The sequence below is a fragment of the Mchenga conophoros genome, linkage group LG6 (assembly GCF_057382185.1).
Source record: "Mchenga conophoros isolate Kocher_MC1m ecotype Shallow Benthic linkage group LG6, M_conophoros_male_GT1.1, whole genome shotgun sequence".
Taxonomy (NCBI): Eukaryota; Metazoa; Chordata; class Actinopteri; order Cichliformes; family Cichlidae; genus Mchenga; species Mchenga conophoros.
The window spans coordinates 25,324,219-25,343,719 of record NC_140531.1 but is presented as its reverse complement, the minus strand read 5'-3'; the positions used below and the strand labels follow the sequence as shown (position 1 = coordinate 25,343,719).

Below are 19,501 nucleotides of genomic sequence, written 5' to 3'. Positions count from 1 at the left end.
TATGTGAGAATATACTAGTTTGAAGGGGTTAGCAGTTCCCATACTCAGCGGTCATAATAGAGTGATCACTTACAGTGATGGCAAGCCCACAGATTGCCTGTAAATGATGGATATCGCCATTGTGATTTAACCCATTGGTTTGTGAAATCCTTTTCTGGAGCCTCAAGCTGAGCATTTTTTGCCATTGCGATGTTATTTTTTAAACCACATCTGGATCTGACTGGGAAGCCCAGGATGCTATGTGTCCAACTTATCCCAACCTAAACCCCTGATCTGTTCTACCCTATGTTTTTCTTACAAGGAAAGTGCTTCATGGTGCTCTGACGTCCCTTTTTTAAGGTTATGTGGACATGTGAACACTAACCATGTGACCTTAACTTGTCTGCTATTTTAGATGTGTGACAGTCATGGTGACAATGTAGGGTCAAGTGAATAAGACTCCAGTCATTTAGGCCTAGAGAGTGGTGAGCATCCAACTGACAACCACCAATCGTTCGGGAAAAATGAGTTTTCCCCGAATGGCTGAGAGTGGTGGCAAGAGGTTGATGGGAGTCACTGGGAAAACAATTGCTAAAGCCCTCCAGTCATACAGGCCTACAGATTGATCAGTGGCCCTCTGGAAACCACCTATTGCTAAGGAAAAATATGTATTCCCCCCTACGGTAAGACGAAATCCTCCTTGTGACTGCTGAAATCGTGGTTTGAAAGGAAGTGATGGACTTGTCTATAAACACCATCCATCTGCAGACAGTATATGGGTAGATTTCATCTCATTGGAACATATCATGACCTAGCTATTTACTGTACAATTGTTACTCAATTATGAAACTTTAAATAGCTTTTACAGTAAGAGAAAATCTGTAAAGCGCATATCTCCCAGACACATTATAAACAAATCTTATACAGCCTGGGTGTGAAACTCTGAAACCAGAATCGCCTCGAGGGTTTTGGCAAAGACTAAAATCTGGCCAATGGGTGGCATTGGAAAATGTGAAGGATAGAGGATAAATTTAGTACTTTTAAATGTATTTTCATAAGTTTTATAACTTTTCCTGCTCATAAAGACCTTCCCCAATAGCTATTCTTATTACACCAAAGTAATTAAGTAATAAATAAATGATTAGATGACAGAAAAGTTTCTTTCACTATATTCAATAGAAATGTCTGTTTTGTACAGTGGGTAGTTAATGTGTAGTTAAACACTGTTAGACTGATGTAAAAGCGAGTTTCTTCAGTTCAGCCCACTTAACATCCAAATAGCTTGTATTTGACCCCCGATTAGAGCAGGGCGATATGGCCAAAAATATTTATCACAATATATATATTTGAAAATTTGCGATAGCGATATAACTGACGATATAATTGATGAGAGACAAAATACAACTCCACAACATTACTAGCGCAAAAAGACAACCTTCCATTTATTTTCACTTAAACAAGAAGCTGGTTATGTACATTAAAGCTTTATAAAAATGTAACAGTGCAAATGCAAATTCCTTGCTGAAAGTTTAACCAAAAGGCATTTCCAGTAGAAATGGGCTGACATATCCTGAGCATAACCATGTATAATATCCACTGAAGTTAAAAAGAGGTGCTTTGCAACATTAAACTGCAGTGTGCAGTACGCATTTTTCGGACCATAAGTTGCACGGGATTATAAGGCACATTAAGCGAAACAAAGCAGTCAGATAAATCAAACTTTATTAAACTCATTCTTCTTGCTTCCTCCACTTCTGTACCATTGATTCATTAATGTTGAATTCTCTGGCAGCTGCTCTATTCCCATGTTGCTGCAGTATATTAATGACTAACCTCGTATTGTGGATGGATTATCTCAGTTGTTCTCCTGACTGAAGTTTGGTCCGTTTACAGCATCCTGCCATGCAATTGCATTTGTCTCTAACCATAAGGAACCTTCATGTTAACTTTTATAAGTGGAAAAGTGTTAGTGTTCGTCCAGCTTCACTGTTTATGTTATGCTAACATAGCTGTGTCGCTAGCGACACATCATTATATACCAGCTAGCCCAACTTCAGTAACCCTACAAACGTCACTGCTGTTTAGTTTCCTGTCTTCATTTATGTTGGAAGTGATAGCAGAGCTGTACGTTTGAATTTTTTCAGAAATCTCTCAGTCAGAACATGCTAGATCATGCTTAGGTAACTAGCGAAACTAGCGAGCTAACTTCCGCTAGCTTCCTGCTAACTTTTAACTCCGTTAAATGTAATAACTTTTGTTTTCATGGATGCCTGGAAGTTAAACTTTATAGTTACACCTGGTAAAGCAGCAATGCTGATAGTTTTATTAAAGATGAAAGAATTTAGACAGTTTTTAACTCTCAGTGATGCTGCAGTGTTCGTTTGACCTGAAGAATACAGAGTTTAGGACCCAGATTACTCCCAGATTTAAGAGCATCTTAGTCCGACAAATACGACAATAACAACGGCCGCTTGCATGTTCTGCAAAAAAAATGTGCTTTGTCGTGTATCTGATGGACAAACACCAAACCAGTTCCACATCACGGAAGTTGCATCATTTTTACAAACCAATTCTGGTTCATCTGTTTCACTCAACAATCGGCCATGTGCGTATGAAAACAAAGGCACTGCGCATGCGCGTTTTACTCCCATTCTATCGCGATATTTCATTTTCCTATTGTTGCCTAACATTATACCGGTATTACCGTGAAAGGTATAATATGGCCCAGCCCTACCCCGATGTAAGATGAGTTTGACATGTTCTCGAGAGTCTTTCCAAAAAGACTTTGTTGTAGCCAGGCTAGCTAGTTACCTTTCCCCCTGTAACATTATAGATAGTAACAGCATCAGTATCTGTCTCATAATAAATTAAATATTTTAAAGTGATTAAGCATGTCAAAAAAGTCTACTTTGTCTTAGCTAGCCTTAATTTGCTACTGTAATTGATTTGATTTAGCCTGCTTATTTTTCCATGGCATGATATTGTGTTTCTTTGAAATTCTTTGAAAAGCTGGTCTTAAAAAAGTGATTTTATTGTGTTATATTTAGTTTTCACCCATAGTTATTGTGTTTTGTCTTAAAAAAGTGATTTTATTGTGTTATATTTAGTTTTCACCCATAGTTATTGTGTTTTTTCTTTCAGAACTGGTGCTGTTTTATGTCTCTTTTCACATTTGACAGTTGAACTTTTTATATCACTATCTAGTGTCAGAGAGCTGTGTTTTATGAAACCCGAATCTTTTAGGGCAGAGTCTAAGGAGGAGAAAAAAGATAAATGCCTTATGTTATTAACTTGCTTTAATATTCTGCTCAAATCGCTATGATCGCTTTTGGCACTCCCTCTCTCTCACTGCCTCCTGCCATCCTCTCTGTCTCCATCCCTGTGTCACTCCCGCTTTATCCCATCTTTCTATCTCTATTTCTCTTAGCCATTTTCCTTTCCGACCTTCTTCACGAATCTCCTCCATCTTCTTCCCTCCTCTTTAATCCTTCGTCTTTTTCCTCTCTCCACCCCTCCCCACTTCTCCACTTCTCCTCCTATCTCAATTCTTGCTTGCACGTCTCCACCTTAGCCCGTCTTGTCTCATGAGGGAGGGAGGGCATATAGAGTTGATTAGATTGGAGCATTAGAAAGTTCAGAGCAAAGCAGAGCAGAACAGAGTGTGGTATCTAGCTGCCAGGCAGACAGAATCAAAACGCCTGTGCCTTACAGACGAGGTCATTGGTGGTGGATTTTCAGGCTGGTTTTGGTGCATCAGATTTCTGTGAGCGTTCTCAGAGCAGCCAGAGGCAGCCATGCGGAAACTGCAGTGGTCCGGTCAAAGCCAGAGACTCCCTAGACGCAATTTTCTGACGGGCATAGCATGTCTAACATGGATGGAGAGGATGAGGTGCTTAGCCCAAAGCTTTGAACTCTTATGAGTGAAAATAATTTGAAAAGAAAATGTAGCTTTTAAAAAATAAAAATGTACTTGTGGGAAAAATCTTGAATCTTCTTTGAACAGCAACAGAGGAAACTAGTCTGTCAGGGCGGCCCAGCCTTCTTTGCATGTTTTTTTCTCATGCAAAATATAAAGGTGGCTTGAATTAGCCATGATCTGCTCTGCCACAGGCCTTTATCCCTGATCATGACATGTTAAAACAGAGTAAATGTTGCAGTTAAATTAACAGACTTCCCTGCTGCTATAAAAAAAGAAAAAAAATGAGCAAAAAAAAAAAAAAATCATACTAAACAGCTGTTGTTCAACTTCACTAAGGATGTCAAATTGAGACCACAGTGACCCATACTGATGTAGGGGTGACCTATACCTTTAAGGCGACGCTGAAGCACTCTGCAGCTCTTTGCTACTGACATACAAAGGATTTACAACTGGCACTGTATAAATTGCTAGCTAGGCCACTTGTCTTCGGGGCACTGGTGACAATTGTGCACATTCCTACAGTGAAGCTGCCCTTCATCCGAGTACTGACATGTGTGCACTCGACTGCATGTATGTACTGTGCATGCTAAAAACAAATGTCCAGTGGTATTAACCATACTGCATCTGGCTGCAGTGACCAAATGTATAGATTTAAAATAAGAGACATGAGCTGACATGACTGTTTGTCACATGTTAGTAGTGGCCAGATCTAAACTCAACGAGACACTGACTTAATTTTAATTGTGATTTTAATGTGGTGCGAGGGGGCTTGTATGTGAACTCCCCCTTTCTCTAAACATGCATACACATGCAACAGTAGGAATACATGTTGTGGTTGACACGTCAAGACATTCACATTATTGGGAGTTGACAGTATGTTTTTCCCGAGCCTCTGGTCACACTGAGGGGCCACTCGCTGCTAATCAGTATCTTAGGCTTCATCAGCACCAAGCAATTATGAGGGAGGACCTTCTATTCACAATCACTCATGCTGGTCTGTGTTTGAATGCGTGCGTGCCTGCTGCATGTGAATGTCTTTAGTCTGTTTGCACAGTGCATAATTGCTATGAGTGTGTATACACGCGCCTGTTGATTGAATGTGTGTGCTTGTTTCTTATGTCTCTCATTATAGGCCACAGGCCAGACTCCCACCAGGTTCTATCCTGATTAGTCATCTCTTCAGCTCCACACCGCCAAATTAGCTACCTAAATGTGTGTGTGTGTGTCTGTGTCTGTGTGTGCATGGTCACTCTAATCAAAATTCTCCCAGCCTGTCTACCTGTGCTCATGATAATTTGAAACACTACCTATACCGACTCACACTCTATCACCCACACAACCTTATTCCAACCCTTTCCATCACACGCACAGACACACACACGTAGAAATGGTCCATGGTGGTTACCCTAGCAAGCCAACTGGAGGTAATTTACCGTAGCTTGGCGGACACATGCCATTTTACTGAACATGGTGCATAGCCCCCTGAGCTTTGTTCCGCTCAGACTTCTCTCCAACAGAGCAAAGAATGAACAAATGAAGAAACTAAAAAGAGGAAAGAAAAGAACAGGTGAACAAAAACTAAGTGAAGAAAAAAGGAGAAAAAAACCACAAGATGTCCTCTTCCTCTGCTGTCATAGCACACCAAATATATGTATCTATAGATAGATAGATAGATAGATAGATAGATAGATAGATAGATAGATAAGTACAAGAAGAAAAACTCAGCAGGTTATGCATGCATTTACATTTCTCTCCTATTCTTTCTTTCTTTATTTTTGAACCATTTTCTTTCATTATAATTATGTTGAATGCAAAACTACAGGCAAAGATAGATTACAAAATACTGATTTTAGTACAGTATCTAAACGGGTATTCATTTGCTCTCTATGGTTTGTTTTTTTATAACTACTGCAATCCATCTGTTATCTGCTAGCCTAATATGATGCACATATACTCATACTTCAACACGGTATTCTTTAAGGCATGCTCACAGGATAAGTGCAACATGGACACATTTGAGACTCTGCCTGGAGGCTGAGGGAGTAGGGCATCTGGTCTCCTAGTGATAAGCATGTGTGTGTGTGAAAATGTGTGTATGAAGGCACGTGCATGTGCGTGTGACGCGTGTTGACAAGGTAGCCCAGTCCGGTCAGCATTCATTAGTGATAGAGAGAATCCCCGAATGAGGAGTGCTGTGACAGGCAGGACTCTCGTTAGGGAACTTAACACACACACACACACACACAGACACACTCAGTAGGGTCAGGCTGCCTTGTGCACAGAATCAGCCCAACATCAATTAGTTCATGGATGCATGCATTATAGACTGTGTGAGTGTGGCGGCTTTGGCGACAGCTATGTTAATGCCGACCCTGTAGGAAATGAAGATTCAGGGCAGAAAAACATGGGACATCAAGGCCACGTCACACATACATGTAAGACTAATGTGGAGAAGATTGTCTTATTGATACAGTAAATAATACAGTGTTGTTGAGACTGTTAACTGCATTAACGGTGCAGTTATAACATTATATATTTATTTTTTTCTTCAAGATGTTGGGAAAACTGCGGTGGCAAAATAGCCAAGGTTGAAAAATGTAGTGTGTGTTTATATTTGTAGCATAATTAGCAGGTGTCTGCTGAGCGGATATGACTAAGCAGAGATGGATAGAAACGGCAGGTACATCCAAAGACTTGGATCCAGTCTGATCTTGTTTCTTTGTTGATGTTTTGCTCAGTTTTATGCAGATGCTGTTTATCTTCTAGAGAGCATCTCCAGTGAGATAGAACTAGTTCAGGATTGGAAATATTGAGCTCATTAAAAAGAAAAAAAAGATTTGATTATTTTCATAATTTTAGCAGTGAGCAGGTTCAGGTGGGGCCTGTGATGTTTGCAAAACCTTATGTGCTCTGATGAATACAGAGTGTAAACGCTTCACATATGTCCTGATAATTAGCACCATTACTGTCTGTTTACTCATTATATATTAACCAATCAACACATTAGGATAATTAAAGGAAGCAGGTTAGGAAAACAGGGCAATGCTTTGGGCAATCATTATTGTCTATGCTCTTGTCAGACTTTGTAGAGGGAACAGTTTTTTTGTCATTATCTGAACATATGGGAGCATGCAGCCCTGTTGAATTATGAACATAACTTGACTGACACGCAGCCATTGTCTGTGTAGCCACCGTGTGCTTGGAGGAAATGAGAGGGTTAATTAACTGATGGGTGAGATGCTGGTGGAGCATACGGGGTGATGGAATAGCTTTTGAATTATGAAACAGCGGAATGCTGTGGCTGGTGGCGTCCGGCCATATGTCAGTGTATGCCTTCTCTGTCTAGCTGGGGACAGCTGGTCAGATTGCTCATGTTCAACTGAGTTAGGGGCCAATCAATCAAAATGGGGCAGTTTGTTAGGTCGTTTAAGTGGAGGAAAGAATAACACAGAGGAGTCTATTGTGAGTCTATCACTTTAGTGCCATTAGGGATTTGTCAAGAACTGTTAACAGATATGCAATCACACTCCAATGAAATCAGCTGCACCGCTTGGTATTTAGAAAGCTGAATAGGTTTGTAGATTAAAAATAAAAATTGAAGGATTTTTGTAAGTAGAAGGATTAAGTCGATTATAACAGACAGTTTTGAGAAATCAAAATTATTCAAACTTTGACTTTTCTTACTTAAATTAGTTGTTTTGCCACCTATTGTCAGCTGACCAATACATTTTATATACTTTTAAAATGATTTTTTTGTAGTAAACTAGAAATCACAAAAAAAACAACAACAGTTTCTTACAGTTAACAATTAGTTTCTTCTGAATGCAAAAGAAAAAAACAGTTTGTAGTTAAGTGCGTCTGTTAAGTTTTTACAGACTTATCAAAGGAAAACTTAAAGTCTCTGCCATTATCCAGAGCTACCTCAGGGTAGCTCCTCAGCTACCCTGAGGTACCCCTGAGCAAGGTACCGTCCCTACACACTGCTCCCCGGGCGCCCAATGGCTGCCCACTGCTTCACTGAGTGAATGGGTTAAATGCAGAGAGCAATTTCCCCACGGGACTCAATAAAGTACAATAATGTACACACTTTCTTTCTTTCTTCTTCTAAAGAATTATGCTCCATAAAAGTAATCTGATTGGATAAAATGCTTGACTACTTTATGCTGGAATGCAAATTGAATTTTCTACAACTTTTCAGACTTCACTAAATTAGGTTTGGCTTGTGTTTTTATCATTAGTTTTAGTGAATTTTCAATTTAAAGGATTTATTTTGACATACAAAAAAGAACAGAACCAATAAAATGCCAGATGACTACACAGGCCTCATCGTCTGTGTGTTTCTGCAGTGTGCATGTGCCTCTGGGTGGCTGTCTGTCCCATTTGCAGGTCTGCGATGAGGCTTTTTGTCATTTCAGATGCTCTGAAGATACGTTATACATATGTTGTGTGATTCTGGTATAAAAAAGGGCCTGTGTGATTCTGGCATTTTCTATAAATTAAAAGGCTTTTGATAACATCAGTTATAAGAAATATCAAAGGCAGAGGATTGTGCCAAAGCAGATATTGCCTTCACAGCATGACATGATGGAAATAGCTGGCTATTGTCTCAGTCTCTGCTGGACAAAAATGATATGGTCACACTGATCAATAGTCTCTGTTACACATGATGTATCTCCCATGGCTGTGGCTGTCTGCTTTGCTCCATCTGTCCCCGGCTGTTGCATATTTCTCCAGCCCCTCTCGCTCCCACTTACAAACTTGATGTGCTTGTTTTTCCGGAGCTGAGTATGAGTTCCCTTGAGAACGGTGAACATTTAGGCACAAAGATGGCTTTTGCTACCTTAGAACTACTCCCCTGATGAAATTGATGTTTGTTTGAAAAGGATGATTGTGTGAAGATTTTATTATCCTTTATGTCATGCACACTTTAAACTTGACATACACACATAATTCTGCAAATTAAATGTAAATGTTGCAGCTTTTCCTATTTAAAACGTGAATTTTGCAGCGCAAAAAAACAAAGAGAGCCACTGAGTTGAGATAAGAGTGAGTGGGCGGTGAGCAAGTGATTGAACAGTGCTGGTCTTTTTAATCTGCTCAGAAAAAAGACGGAGAAACGATGCTTACCAGTCTGTCACTGCTATAACTTATCTCAGAGACCATCCCTGTATTAATTGTTTGTTGCTGATGGACCATGAAATGAACAATTAGGTTGGGACATCAATACATTTCACACTTTGATGCTGATGTGTAATACTAAGTGAAGTGAATCCTAATAAAAGCATCATTATGCAAACATTAAGCACCATTGTATTATTTTACTATTTCTTTTAGACAAGGTCTGCATATAACATTAGTCTTGCATTTTCCAGGCAGATTTGTGTTGTGTATGGATTAATCGGGATATGGTTTGTTGCCATGTGAAATATGGATTTGCACAAATTATTCTGTTCTTGTTGTGTTTAACACACTATCATGGCTTTTTTTTAGCTTAAAAATGTGATTTTAATTCCTTTAGAATCTTTTAAAGCAGATGAGATATTTAGTATGACCTAATGAAGAATATATTAATTTGCAGATCTTAAAAATAATCACAAATTGGACAGAAGTTTTTAACTCCCTAAGCTATTTAATTTAATTGAATTCAATTCAGTCTAATTATACAGCACCAAATCACAACAACAGTTGCCGCAAGCCACTTTCCATTGTAATAAAATAATAAAGAGAAAATCCCAACAATCATATGACCCTGTATGAGCAAACGCTTTGGAGACAGTGGGAAGGAAAAACTCAATTTTATAAGGAAGAAATTGGTTTGCAGAACAAGGCTCATCTCTGTGACCAGTTGGGGGTGAGGGGAGGATGACAGGACAAAGACATGCCGTGGAAGAGAGACAGAGATTAATAATAAAAAACTATACAATAAATGTTATCAAAGTGTTTTTATACATTCATAATCCATAATCTTGTAGTTTTATGTGCTTGTAGGTCCTCTCTGTGTGTCTGCAGAATATCATTTACTTACCTAGCAGGCAAATCCACTTAAAATTGGTCTTCTTTGACTTTTTTTTTTAATTTTCTGAAAATATGATTGAGGTACAAGTGTTGGTCATTTAGTCCTCTCTTTCTTTCTCTCATTATTGTTTAAGGAAATGATTTTTGTTATTTTGAAGTTTGTTAAAATGTCCATCCACTATAAATCAGTTAAATGTTTTGAGGAAAATCTGCTTCTTTGCTGGATAAACTTTGTCAGTTGTTGTTTACTTGTTTATTTGTTGTTAGAAAGAAAAAAAAAATAAGAAAAAGATCATATTTTGGAATAGTTAGTAAATCTGTGTATTGCGGCCTACATAAAGCATCCTAATGTGTATACGTATGGCAAACCAAGTGAGCAGATTCTCTCTGTGTATCAATTCCCAGGTCTGTATGGTGACAGGAAGACTGAGCTGTGACATATAAACAGCTCGCCACAAGACCGTCTGGGCTCAGCAGGAAGTACCTCCATATCTACTTCCAGGTCATCCTCAGACGTCATGTGGACCAGATGCCTGCTCTTGATCTCAACCTTCTTTTCCCCCATAGCCATTGGTAAGGGACACACTACTCATTGCACTGCCCTAACCAAAAAAGGAGAAAAAAAAACTACATTTAATTTGTTAATTGAAATGTGTTGTATTGCTCAATTATTACTATTGCTACATTAAAGATTTTCAGTCAAATATCTATGTGACTAAAGTCCATTTGGCAAAAGCAAGAAAAACGTTTTGGTCATAAAACAGCTGTTGATTATTTTAAGCTATAGTCTGCGTTTTTAATAACTGTATTGATAAGAGCAATAGGTAATGTTAGTTAATTTTATAACAGTCACAATTGTCTGCTAAAATAAAGGCTTATTGCTGGACTTCTTTCAAAAAACAAATAGCATTTGTTGCAAAGAGCTGTTACTCAGCAGGCACAAAAAGCAAGGATACAAATGAGTCTTGAAACAACACAGATGGGATAAAGGAGGCCGACACACAGCGGATAAACAGACAAACCAACAAAGGGATGCACAAGACTACATACAGCATGGGCTGATTACAAAGCAAGGTGGCAACTGTTCAATTCAAGTTTACTTATAAAGCACCACATGACAGCAAGAGATGGCTCAAGGCACTTTATATTATAAGGTAAAGACCTTGCAGTATTCATGAGAGAACCTTAACAATCAAAGGACCCCATATGAGCAATTAGTTTGCAATGGTGGGAATGAGAAACTCCCTCTTAACTGGAAGAAACCTCCAGCAGAACCGTGCTATAAGCTTATCAAAAATGAACGTGATGAGTAGAGTAGAAAGAGCGTAGGTCTCCCCAATCCAAACTGGGAGTTAGTTTGACAGGAGAGGGACCTGATAGCTGAAGGCTCTGCCTCCCATTCTACTTTTAAAATGTCTAGGAACCAGAAGTAAGCACCGTCTGAGAGTGAAGCACTCTGTTAGGATAATATGATACTATGAGTCTTTAACATATGATGGGGTCTGATTATTCGAGAGTTTGTGTGTGAGGAGAAAGATTTTAAATTCAGTTCTGGATTTAACAGGGAGCAAATGAAGAGATGCTAATACAGAGGAAACGTGGTCTCTCTGTCTATTCCCTGACACCTGATAATAATGAATTAAGATTGTCCAGACTTGAAATAATGAATGCATGAAAAATAGACAAGTAAAGATATATAAAACAAGAGTGAAACTAATCAGGATAGCGCAGACAATCATAAAGGAGTGAAGAGGCAAAGGCACAGGAGACACACAAGAAAAAGCAATCACCAAAATAAGACAGTAAGTGGAAACCAGTAGGACAAATGTGTAAACACATAGACCAGACAGAGATGGGCAAGATGGGGAGACAATGAGGACACCATGAAAATATGAGCATAAGAAAGAATAACAATAAAACCAAAAATAAGAATCAAAACTCAGGGCACCATTTTATTGCACACACAGAAATTTTTCACACGTACAAAATGTTCAGTGCAGATGCAGTCCAGTAGGTCAACTTTATATTTCCTCCTTTCCTACATGACTATAGGTTTAAAAGACTCTGAGAGGGAGCTCTGGCCCATTTGAACTCGGTCCTATTAATAGCTCCTGTCACTCACATTGTGTAACTTTGTAACATGCACTCACGCACAAACACTCATATGTATCCACATTTTAAATAGATGTAGGTCTCTACAGCAAGTGATTCCTGGACCACACACACAAACACACCATCAAGCATGTACTTGCACCAACGTTGCCAGAAATCCCACCTAAACACTAATGGATGCAATTAAAAGGCACACAGGGAGTGCTTATAGTCAGGCATATAAACACCAAGGGCTTAGTTTTGCAGGAAGAGATGAGTTTCAGTTAAATATATTTGCATCGATGTCTAAAGAATGAGTTGATGTATGCAAAGTATGTTCCTTTTGCTTTGTGAGGAAACCTGTACAGCTGAAACAAGGACACCAGCTTGAGGGCACACAACAGCAACCACTCAGTCTTCTCCACAGACCCATATTATTTTAGGATTGTTCAAACAAAAAGACATTTAAACGTGAATCTGGGAATTATTTTGGTTGTTTTTTTTTTGTTTGTTTGTTTTTTGGATTTTTTTTTTGGCAGGGTTTTACGGGTTTTTTATACGCTCTATTGGATGGAGGTGACTGACTGAAGAACATCCAGTTTATTTCCTTTAAGGAACTTGTGTGTGAAGCATTTCCACTGTGAAGCTCTGTCTAATCAGTTTTGCAGAATTTGGCTTATTCTGAGCAGAGGGTCTAGGCCTGTACACTTCAGAATTCACCCTGCTACTTCTATAAGCTATCACACTATCAGTAAACAGTAGTGACCCAATTCCACTGGCAGTCATACATGCTCATGCCTAACCCTCCACCATATTTGACAGATGATGCAGTATGCTTCGAATCATTAGCTGCAACATCATCAACATCTGCAAAAAACAACTGCTGTTGCAACTAGAGACTGAGGTACAACACATTGAGTGACCTACAACACAAAGACGTCAGGTCTGAGGGGGAATGTCATCATCCCCACTCTCCAAGACTGGGCACCAAGTCCTGAAAACAACTGGTAGATTAAATGCAAGGGCAGCTGACCTGAAACAGAAGACCATGGCTAAGCTGGGAACCTATAACTCTATAAGATTAACAACAGCCACAAGGAGCGGTATCTTCCATGGAGAAAAAGACTTGTGGCCAAGATCAAGGCAGAACAAAGGGACGTTAGCCAACTATCTGCAGGAAGGAGTGATGAAGTGTGATGGCTTCTGGTATACCTTTTAAAGCAATTAGCTTGAACAGTTATACCAGAAGCTGGGAGAATAAACCAAGTGTTCTCCACTGAACCATCCAAGTTATACTCTTGTGCTTCACAGGTAAAGGTGTGGCTGGTTGGGATTAGCTGAGTATGAATTATTGGCAGTCCGCGGCAGTGTCATCATTTATGTCATCTCCATTTAGGTAACCAATCTGTGTCTGTCGGTCTTCTGGGTTCACTAGTCACCATCCAAGAAAAATAAACAGCACCAGACTCTGGCATGATCCACACCTACTGGCTCAAGGATTTACTTCATTTTGTGAGCCCCTGGAAGCACAAATTAACCAGTTGCTAATGGATGAGGTGTACCCGGAATGGCTAACCGGAGGCTGAAAAGGCCTGATCGCCATGGAACCCCAGAAGAGTACACTAAGCGGAAAGAAGGAGGCTGAGGACTAGTGAGTGTCAGAAACACTATCCAGGAAAGAAAGAACAAAGATCCATTAGCACACAGACAGATGGCCACAACTGATCATGTGCTTAGTAAATACCTCAGGCAGCAGAAACCCAAGAAAGAAGAGGCATAAGAAGAGGAAGATTCATTGATGGACATGCTACTGCATGCCATGGTCTCACTGGCAGGTAGAAGAAGGGTGTGATATTAAAAAAATCCTAAATGGCTAGACAAAGCTGGACTGAAAGACAGCATGGAGGCACTAATTGTGGCAGCACAGACACAAGCTCCAAGCGCAAGATTGATGGAGGCTGGGGTCTACCACACCAGGCAAGATCCCAGGTGCAGGCTGTGCAAAGATGCCCCGAGATAATCCAGCACATAACAGGTTGTGAGATGCTAGCAGGCAGGACATACATGGGACCCCATAACCAAGCGGCTGACATAGTATACAGGAACATCTGTGCCAAATATGGCTGGAGGTTACTGAGGTCAAAATGGGATACACCCCCTGGTGGTTGACAATGATCAAGCTAAGATATAGATATATATAGATAGATATATGAATATATCTATATATATATTGATAAAACAATGAGGGTACTGCTAGCCTTAACCTTTAGAATATCTTATGCACTTAAAATAAGTTGTTTTCCCTGTAACTCAAAGCACCCCACATTTAAGACATCAGCATTGGCCAAAAGCTTTGGCAGTTCAAGTGAGAGATCACCTTTTAAATCTCTCTCCTCTTTCCTTTCACCCATTCCTTCTTTCCATCTATCCACCTCTTTCGCCACTCTCTTGTTCTTGGCCCAAATGTAAAAATCAATATCCTTTTGTTTCAGCCCCCCGAGGCAATAAGAGTGTCTGAATAAGACTGTCCATACTGTCTGTTGCTGCCAAGTTTCTGTCACCACTTACACAACTAATGACAGACACATTAACATGGACTTGCCAGCTCACACATTATTACATGTAGTCAAAGACAGACAGCTAAATATGTGCGCATAGTGTGTGTGTGCGAGTGAATGCATGTGTATCAGGTGACAGAAATATGTGTAGAGGGTCCTTTGGAGATGGGTTAAGCACAGCAGCTTTATAGGTGAGGCAGCTGATATAATAAGATAAATTAAAATGTGACAGACGAGACAGGATGGCATGTACGAGTCAGTTCATTTACTCCTGCTTACAAAGGCAGAGTGGCTTTTAATGGGAATACAGATAGACCCCTCATTTGAATAGTGTGTGTGTGAGTTTGTGTCATAATGCTTGCTTCATACCCAAAGGGGACCCTGTAAGGCAACACTGTAAGACATCTGATCCAATGCTAGTCTAGACAGCTGCCTTACGATGCTGTTTATTGATCCCCGCATGCTCCAATTAACCCTCACTTCAGAATTTATATTCATGCTCACAGAGTCATGATGCAGCCATTGAAAAACTAATAAACTGACACTTACTTTCACACAGTAATGACCCAGTGCACTAAGACCCCCTGCTTACACAGACAAAACTGCATGATGCCCTGTTAAATCCTCAGCTACTTTGGAGACACACATCCTGTCTGAATGTGTGCTTAAGGTCTAATCATGGCCTGCAGTGGTATACATACGTGTGTGTGCATGTGTCTGTTCATTAGAGAAGACATTTTCAGTAAATGCCACTTATATATCAGTCTTATCTCTAAGCTACCTCCTGCCATTATCAATGTTTTTCCCTCAGGTACCAACACCACACTGATATTGGCTGGCTGTGAATTTCCACCTCTACATTCCATCACTCCGAGCATTTGTATGCATGAGTGTGTGTGTGTGCGCGCGCGTGTGTGCGTGTGCTTCCGTGCTTGTGTGTCTGTGATGTGGTGAAGGGCAGTATTAAGTTGAGCCCGGGCACAGTGTCATTGAGCTCATTCAGATTCTTTGCTGCATTTGTGTAACCATGACGCGTCTCTAACCAATGAGAGAGCCAAGGGAGGGTGGACGGGGTTACTATGGTTACCATGACAGGGAGCGTTGCCTCACTTTACACAGATGTTGTATGTCTGTGTCTTTTTAATTGCTTTTGTGTCCGTACATTCATGTGTGTATACATGTGCTTGTTTCTCTGCTTTTAAGAAATGATTTGACAGGATATGTTCTTCCAAAAAGAGCGCTGGGTCTGGCAAGCTTCCACATTAGTTTTGTGTAGATTTAATAAATGTTATTAGTTTATTCAAGTGGGAAATGCATAATATGTATATTGCACCCTGTATAGCAAAAATTCTCAGATGGTCTAGATGGGCAGTGCTATATATATATGTGTGTGTGTGTGTGTGTGTGTGTGTGTGTGTGTGTGTGTGTGTGTGTGTAATAAAATCTGCATTATTATTATGGAAAGGTTAGGTGGATTCAGACATGGGCAATACAATTGAGCACCTCAGAAGAATAATCCATGCGACACAAACACCCAGAACCACACCATTATTGTCACTGCACTTCTATGTAATAGCTTCAGTCACATGGAGGTATGTATAAGGTGTTTTGGCAGGACATGAAAATAAAGAATGAGAGAAAGGGGAGAAAAGTCCAAATGCTTATGAGCAAGGAGAAAACTTTTTTTAAACTATTTGTGTGGCATTGGGGGGCTGGCTGGCGGGGACTAACTGGAATCCACAGGAAGCAAGGATTAAAATAAAAGAAGTGATGGAATCGCGATAACAAGAAGAATCCAAAATCATGACACTGTTAAGAATACTTTTGATGAGAAGAGTTTGCCTTTCTTCTGATTTTTGCTCATTTTGTTTTTAGATGAAAGGGAGTTGTGTGGCACAAAAGCGTCCGCCAGTGAAGTAAAAAAAATATCAGGAATGTTCAGTAACTTCAGACTCATTGAAATTAATGACATGTTCCCTATTACAGTACAGTCGTAGTGGATGTTTGCATCACATTTGCAACTTGTGAGAATAATTAGGCATTGCCATCTTTGAATATTATCTGCAGCACTAAATATCTGTTGAAATTGCCAGGCAATTACTCTCTATCTAGAATGATGTCCAATACTGCTAACTGCAAAGCACTAATTACCAAGTCAGTTCACTCGCGACAGTGGACGTGCCCTTATAAGAAGTCTTTTGTTATGCTATTGTTTTCATATAGTCTGAATAATTACGTCTATATGACAAGGGTACAAATGCAATTTCAGTTGAACACAGCCTATTCTTGAATAATTCAGGCCTTGCAGTCCAAGTAAATTAAAGATGGCTCTACCAAAACGTCTGGAGTATTTCACCAAACAAAGACTTAATATCAATACATATGTCTTTCTGTCCAGTTTATGGCCGTGCCCCCATCCCCATGGCAGTAGTCCGCAGGGAGCTGTCCTGTGAGTCCTACCCCATTGAGTTACGCTGCCCAGGCACAGATGTCATCATGATTGAAAGTGCCAACTACGGCCGCACTGATGACAAGATCTGCGACTCGGACCCCGTCCAGATGGAAAACACGCGGTGCTACCTGCCTGATGCATACAAGATCATGTCACTCAGGTCAGTTTGTATGTACGTGTTTGAGTGAATGTGTGATGTGTCATTTTCTAAGAACTGTAAAACCAAAACTGACAACCACAGTGAACATAATTAATTCTTTGTGTTGCTTTGTTAATTAAGTTTGTCCCATGGTATCCTTTTGGTGCGTGTTGAAGGCTGACTCATGGCACAAAGACAGAGCCAAGACAGGAACAGTCTGAATTGCTTTACTTACTCTAAACCCCAGAGATCCTATCTTTAGTAGGTGTATTGATACTCATTAAGTACAGTGGTATGAAAAAGTCTTTGCCCCCTTCCTGATTTTCGATTTTTTATATGTTTGTCACACTTAAATGTTTCAGATCATCAGATCAACAAATGTAAATATTACACAAAGATAGGGATGGGTATCGTTTAGGTTTTATCCGATACCGGTGCCAAACCGGTACTTTTGAAACGGTGCCGGTGCTTAAACGGTGCTCAAACCGGTGCTTAAAGAATGGAGAACACAAAATTGGTCTGAAAACCTCTCATGTTCAGCTGTTTTTTTTTGTAAAAAGATAACAATGTTAGCCTTTTCTGCAGCTATGTGGCATATATGGCATCACTCTTGGCTGGAAGCAGTGCTTAAACAATGGAAAAAACACAAACTTTGTCCAAAAACCTCTCATGTTTAACTGTTTTCCACTTATTCTTTGGTCATTTTAGCCTTTTTGGCCAGGTTGAAGGGAGTATCTGCCATCAAACAAGAAGGCAGCCGCATGTAACTACGACGGTGTTTGCTAGTTCACCTTACATGCATTAATGTAATAACGTGGTTAGCCTACTCAACGTAAATTACACACGAACAACATTAAGCTACTCACGCAGAGAAGAACGGCTGCTGCTGCTGCCATCATCATCCGTCATCATTTCTGCTACACTGGCAGGGCTAGGGGCCAGCACTCTCCTCTTCGGGTTCTTGGGGGATGTTGCTAACTCCAGGTCCGATAACAGGCAACCCACCCGCAGTAGATGTGCTCGATGTGAGGTCTCGCAGCAAGCTATCAAATACGGCGCATTTCTCGGCTTTAAAAAACCCCCGCTATGCGTCGCCAGGTGTTTCATCGGATTTCAGGTGTTACCTCCTTTGACAGTATCACAGTATCAGCTTAAAGCACTTGTTGCAGGCTGCTGAGTTTGCATATTTTGCTGTAAAGTACAGCCAGACTTTTGACCGCTTTGCCTTGGGCATTTTTAATCTGTAGCTCTGCTCTAAAAGAACGTACATACCTGGACCCGCCTACTATCCTCGGAAACGTAAAATGATTGGCTAGAATTCAAAGTGTATGTCATCTCAGGAAAAAAAAGCACCGAAATAAAGCACCGAAATGTTCGCTGCTTTTCGGTCTGGTTACTACCGTTTATGTCAGAACCGGTACCCATCCCTACACAAAGATAACAAAAGTAAACACAAAATGCAGTTTTTAAATCAAGGGCTTTATCATTAGGGGTATGGCCCTGTGTGAAAACTTGATTGCCCCCACCTTGTTAAATCATGAATAAACTGTGATTAACCATGTCTTTTACAACGCTAAGTTTCCCTCCCACTTTAAGGCCTGATTACTGCCTGTAATCACTTAAACAGAACCTGTCTGACAAACTGAAGCAGACTGAGAAATGCAGCACAACATGTCACAATTGAAAGAGATTAGAAACAAAGTCACTGACATCTATCAATCTGGAAAGGGTTACCAAGCAATTTTGAAGGCTTTGGGACTCCAGCAAACCACAGTGAGAGCCATTATCCACAAATGGCGAAAATATGGAACAGTGGTTCCCAGGAGTCGCTGGTCAACCAAAAAGACCCCCAAAGCGCAGCGACGACTCATCCAAGAGGTCACAAAAGGTCAGAGTTTATTATTCAACAATAAGAAAGTTACTGGGAAAAATACCCCCCATTGGAGAGTTCAAGGAGAAAACAGTCACACAAAGACTTGTCTCACATTTGCAGGAAAAAATCTTAATGATCCCCAAGACATCTTTGAAAATACTCTGTGGACTGAAGAGAGAAACGCGGAACTTTTTTGGGAGGTTTGAGTCCCGTTACATGTGGCATAAAACTAACACAGCATGTCAGAAAAGGAAGTTCGCACCAACAGTAGGGCTCCCACAAACGATTATCTTGATAGTCGACTAGTCACCGATTATTTTTACGATTAGTCAACTAATCAGATCGTGCATCCATTGGACGTAAAATGTACAGCTTATCGCACCAGCCTGCATCTGCTCTTGTATAACTATCATTAGCTTACAGCTTGAAGTGTTTAAGGTATGTGCTAACTAAAAATAAAGCTAAGATGATAGTT

General features: G+C 40.1%; 1 protein-coding gene across 1 annotated transcript in view; it reads left to right on the top strand.

Annotated features, from left to right (window-relative positions):
- Positions 1–10,329: 10,329 nt before the first annotated feature.
- adgrl3.1 (adhesion G protein-coupled receptor L3.1) overlaps positions 10,330–19,501 on the top strand; it is an 87,046-nt gene continuing 77,874 nt past the window's right edge. The window contains exons 1-2 of the mRNA XM_085277009.1: positions 10,330–10,486; positions 16,961–17,174. Coding sequence (XP_085133135.1) covers positions 10,432–10,486; positions 16,961–17,174 — 269 coding nt within the window. The 5' untranslated portion in view covers positions 10,330–10,431. The remainder of the gene's footprint in view (positions 10,487–16,960; positions 17,175–19,501) is intronic.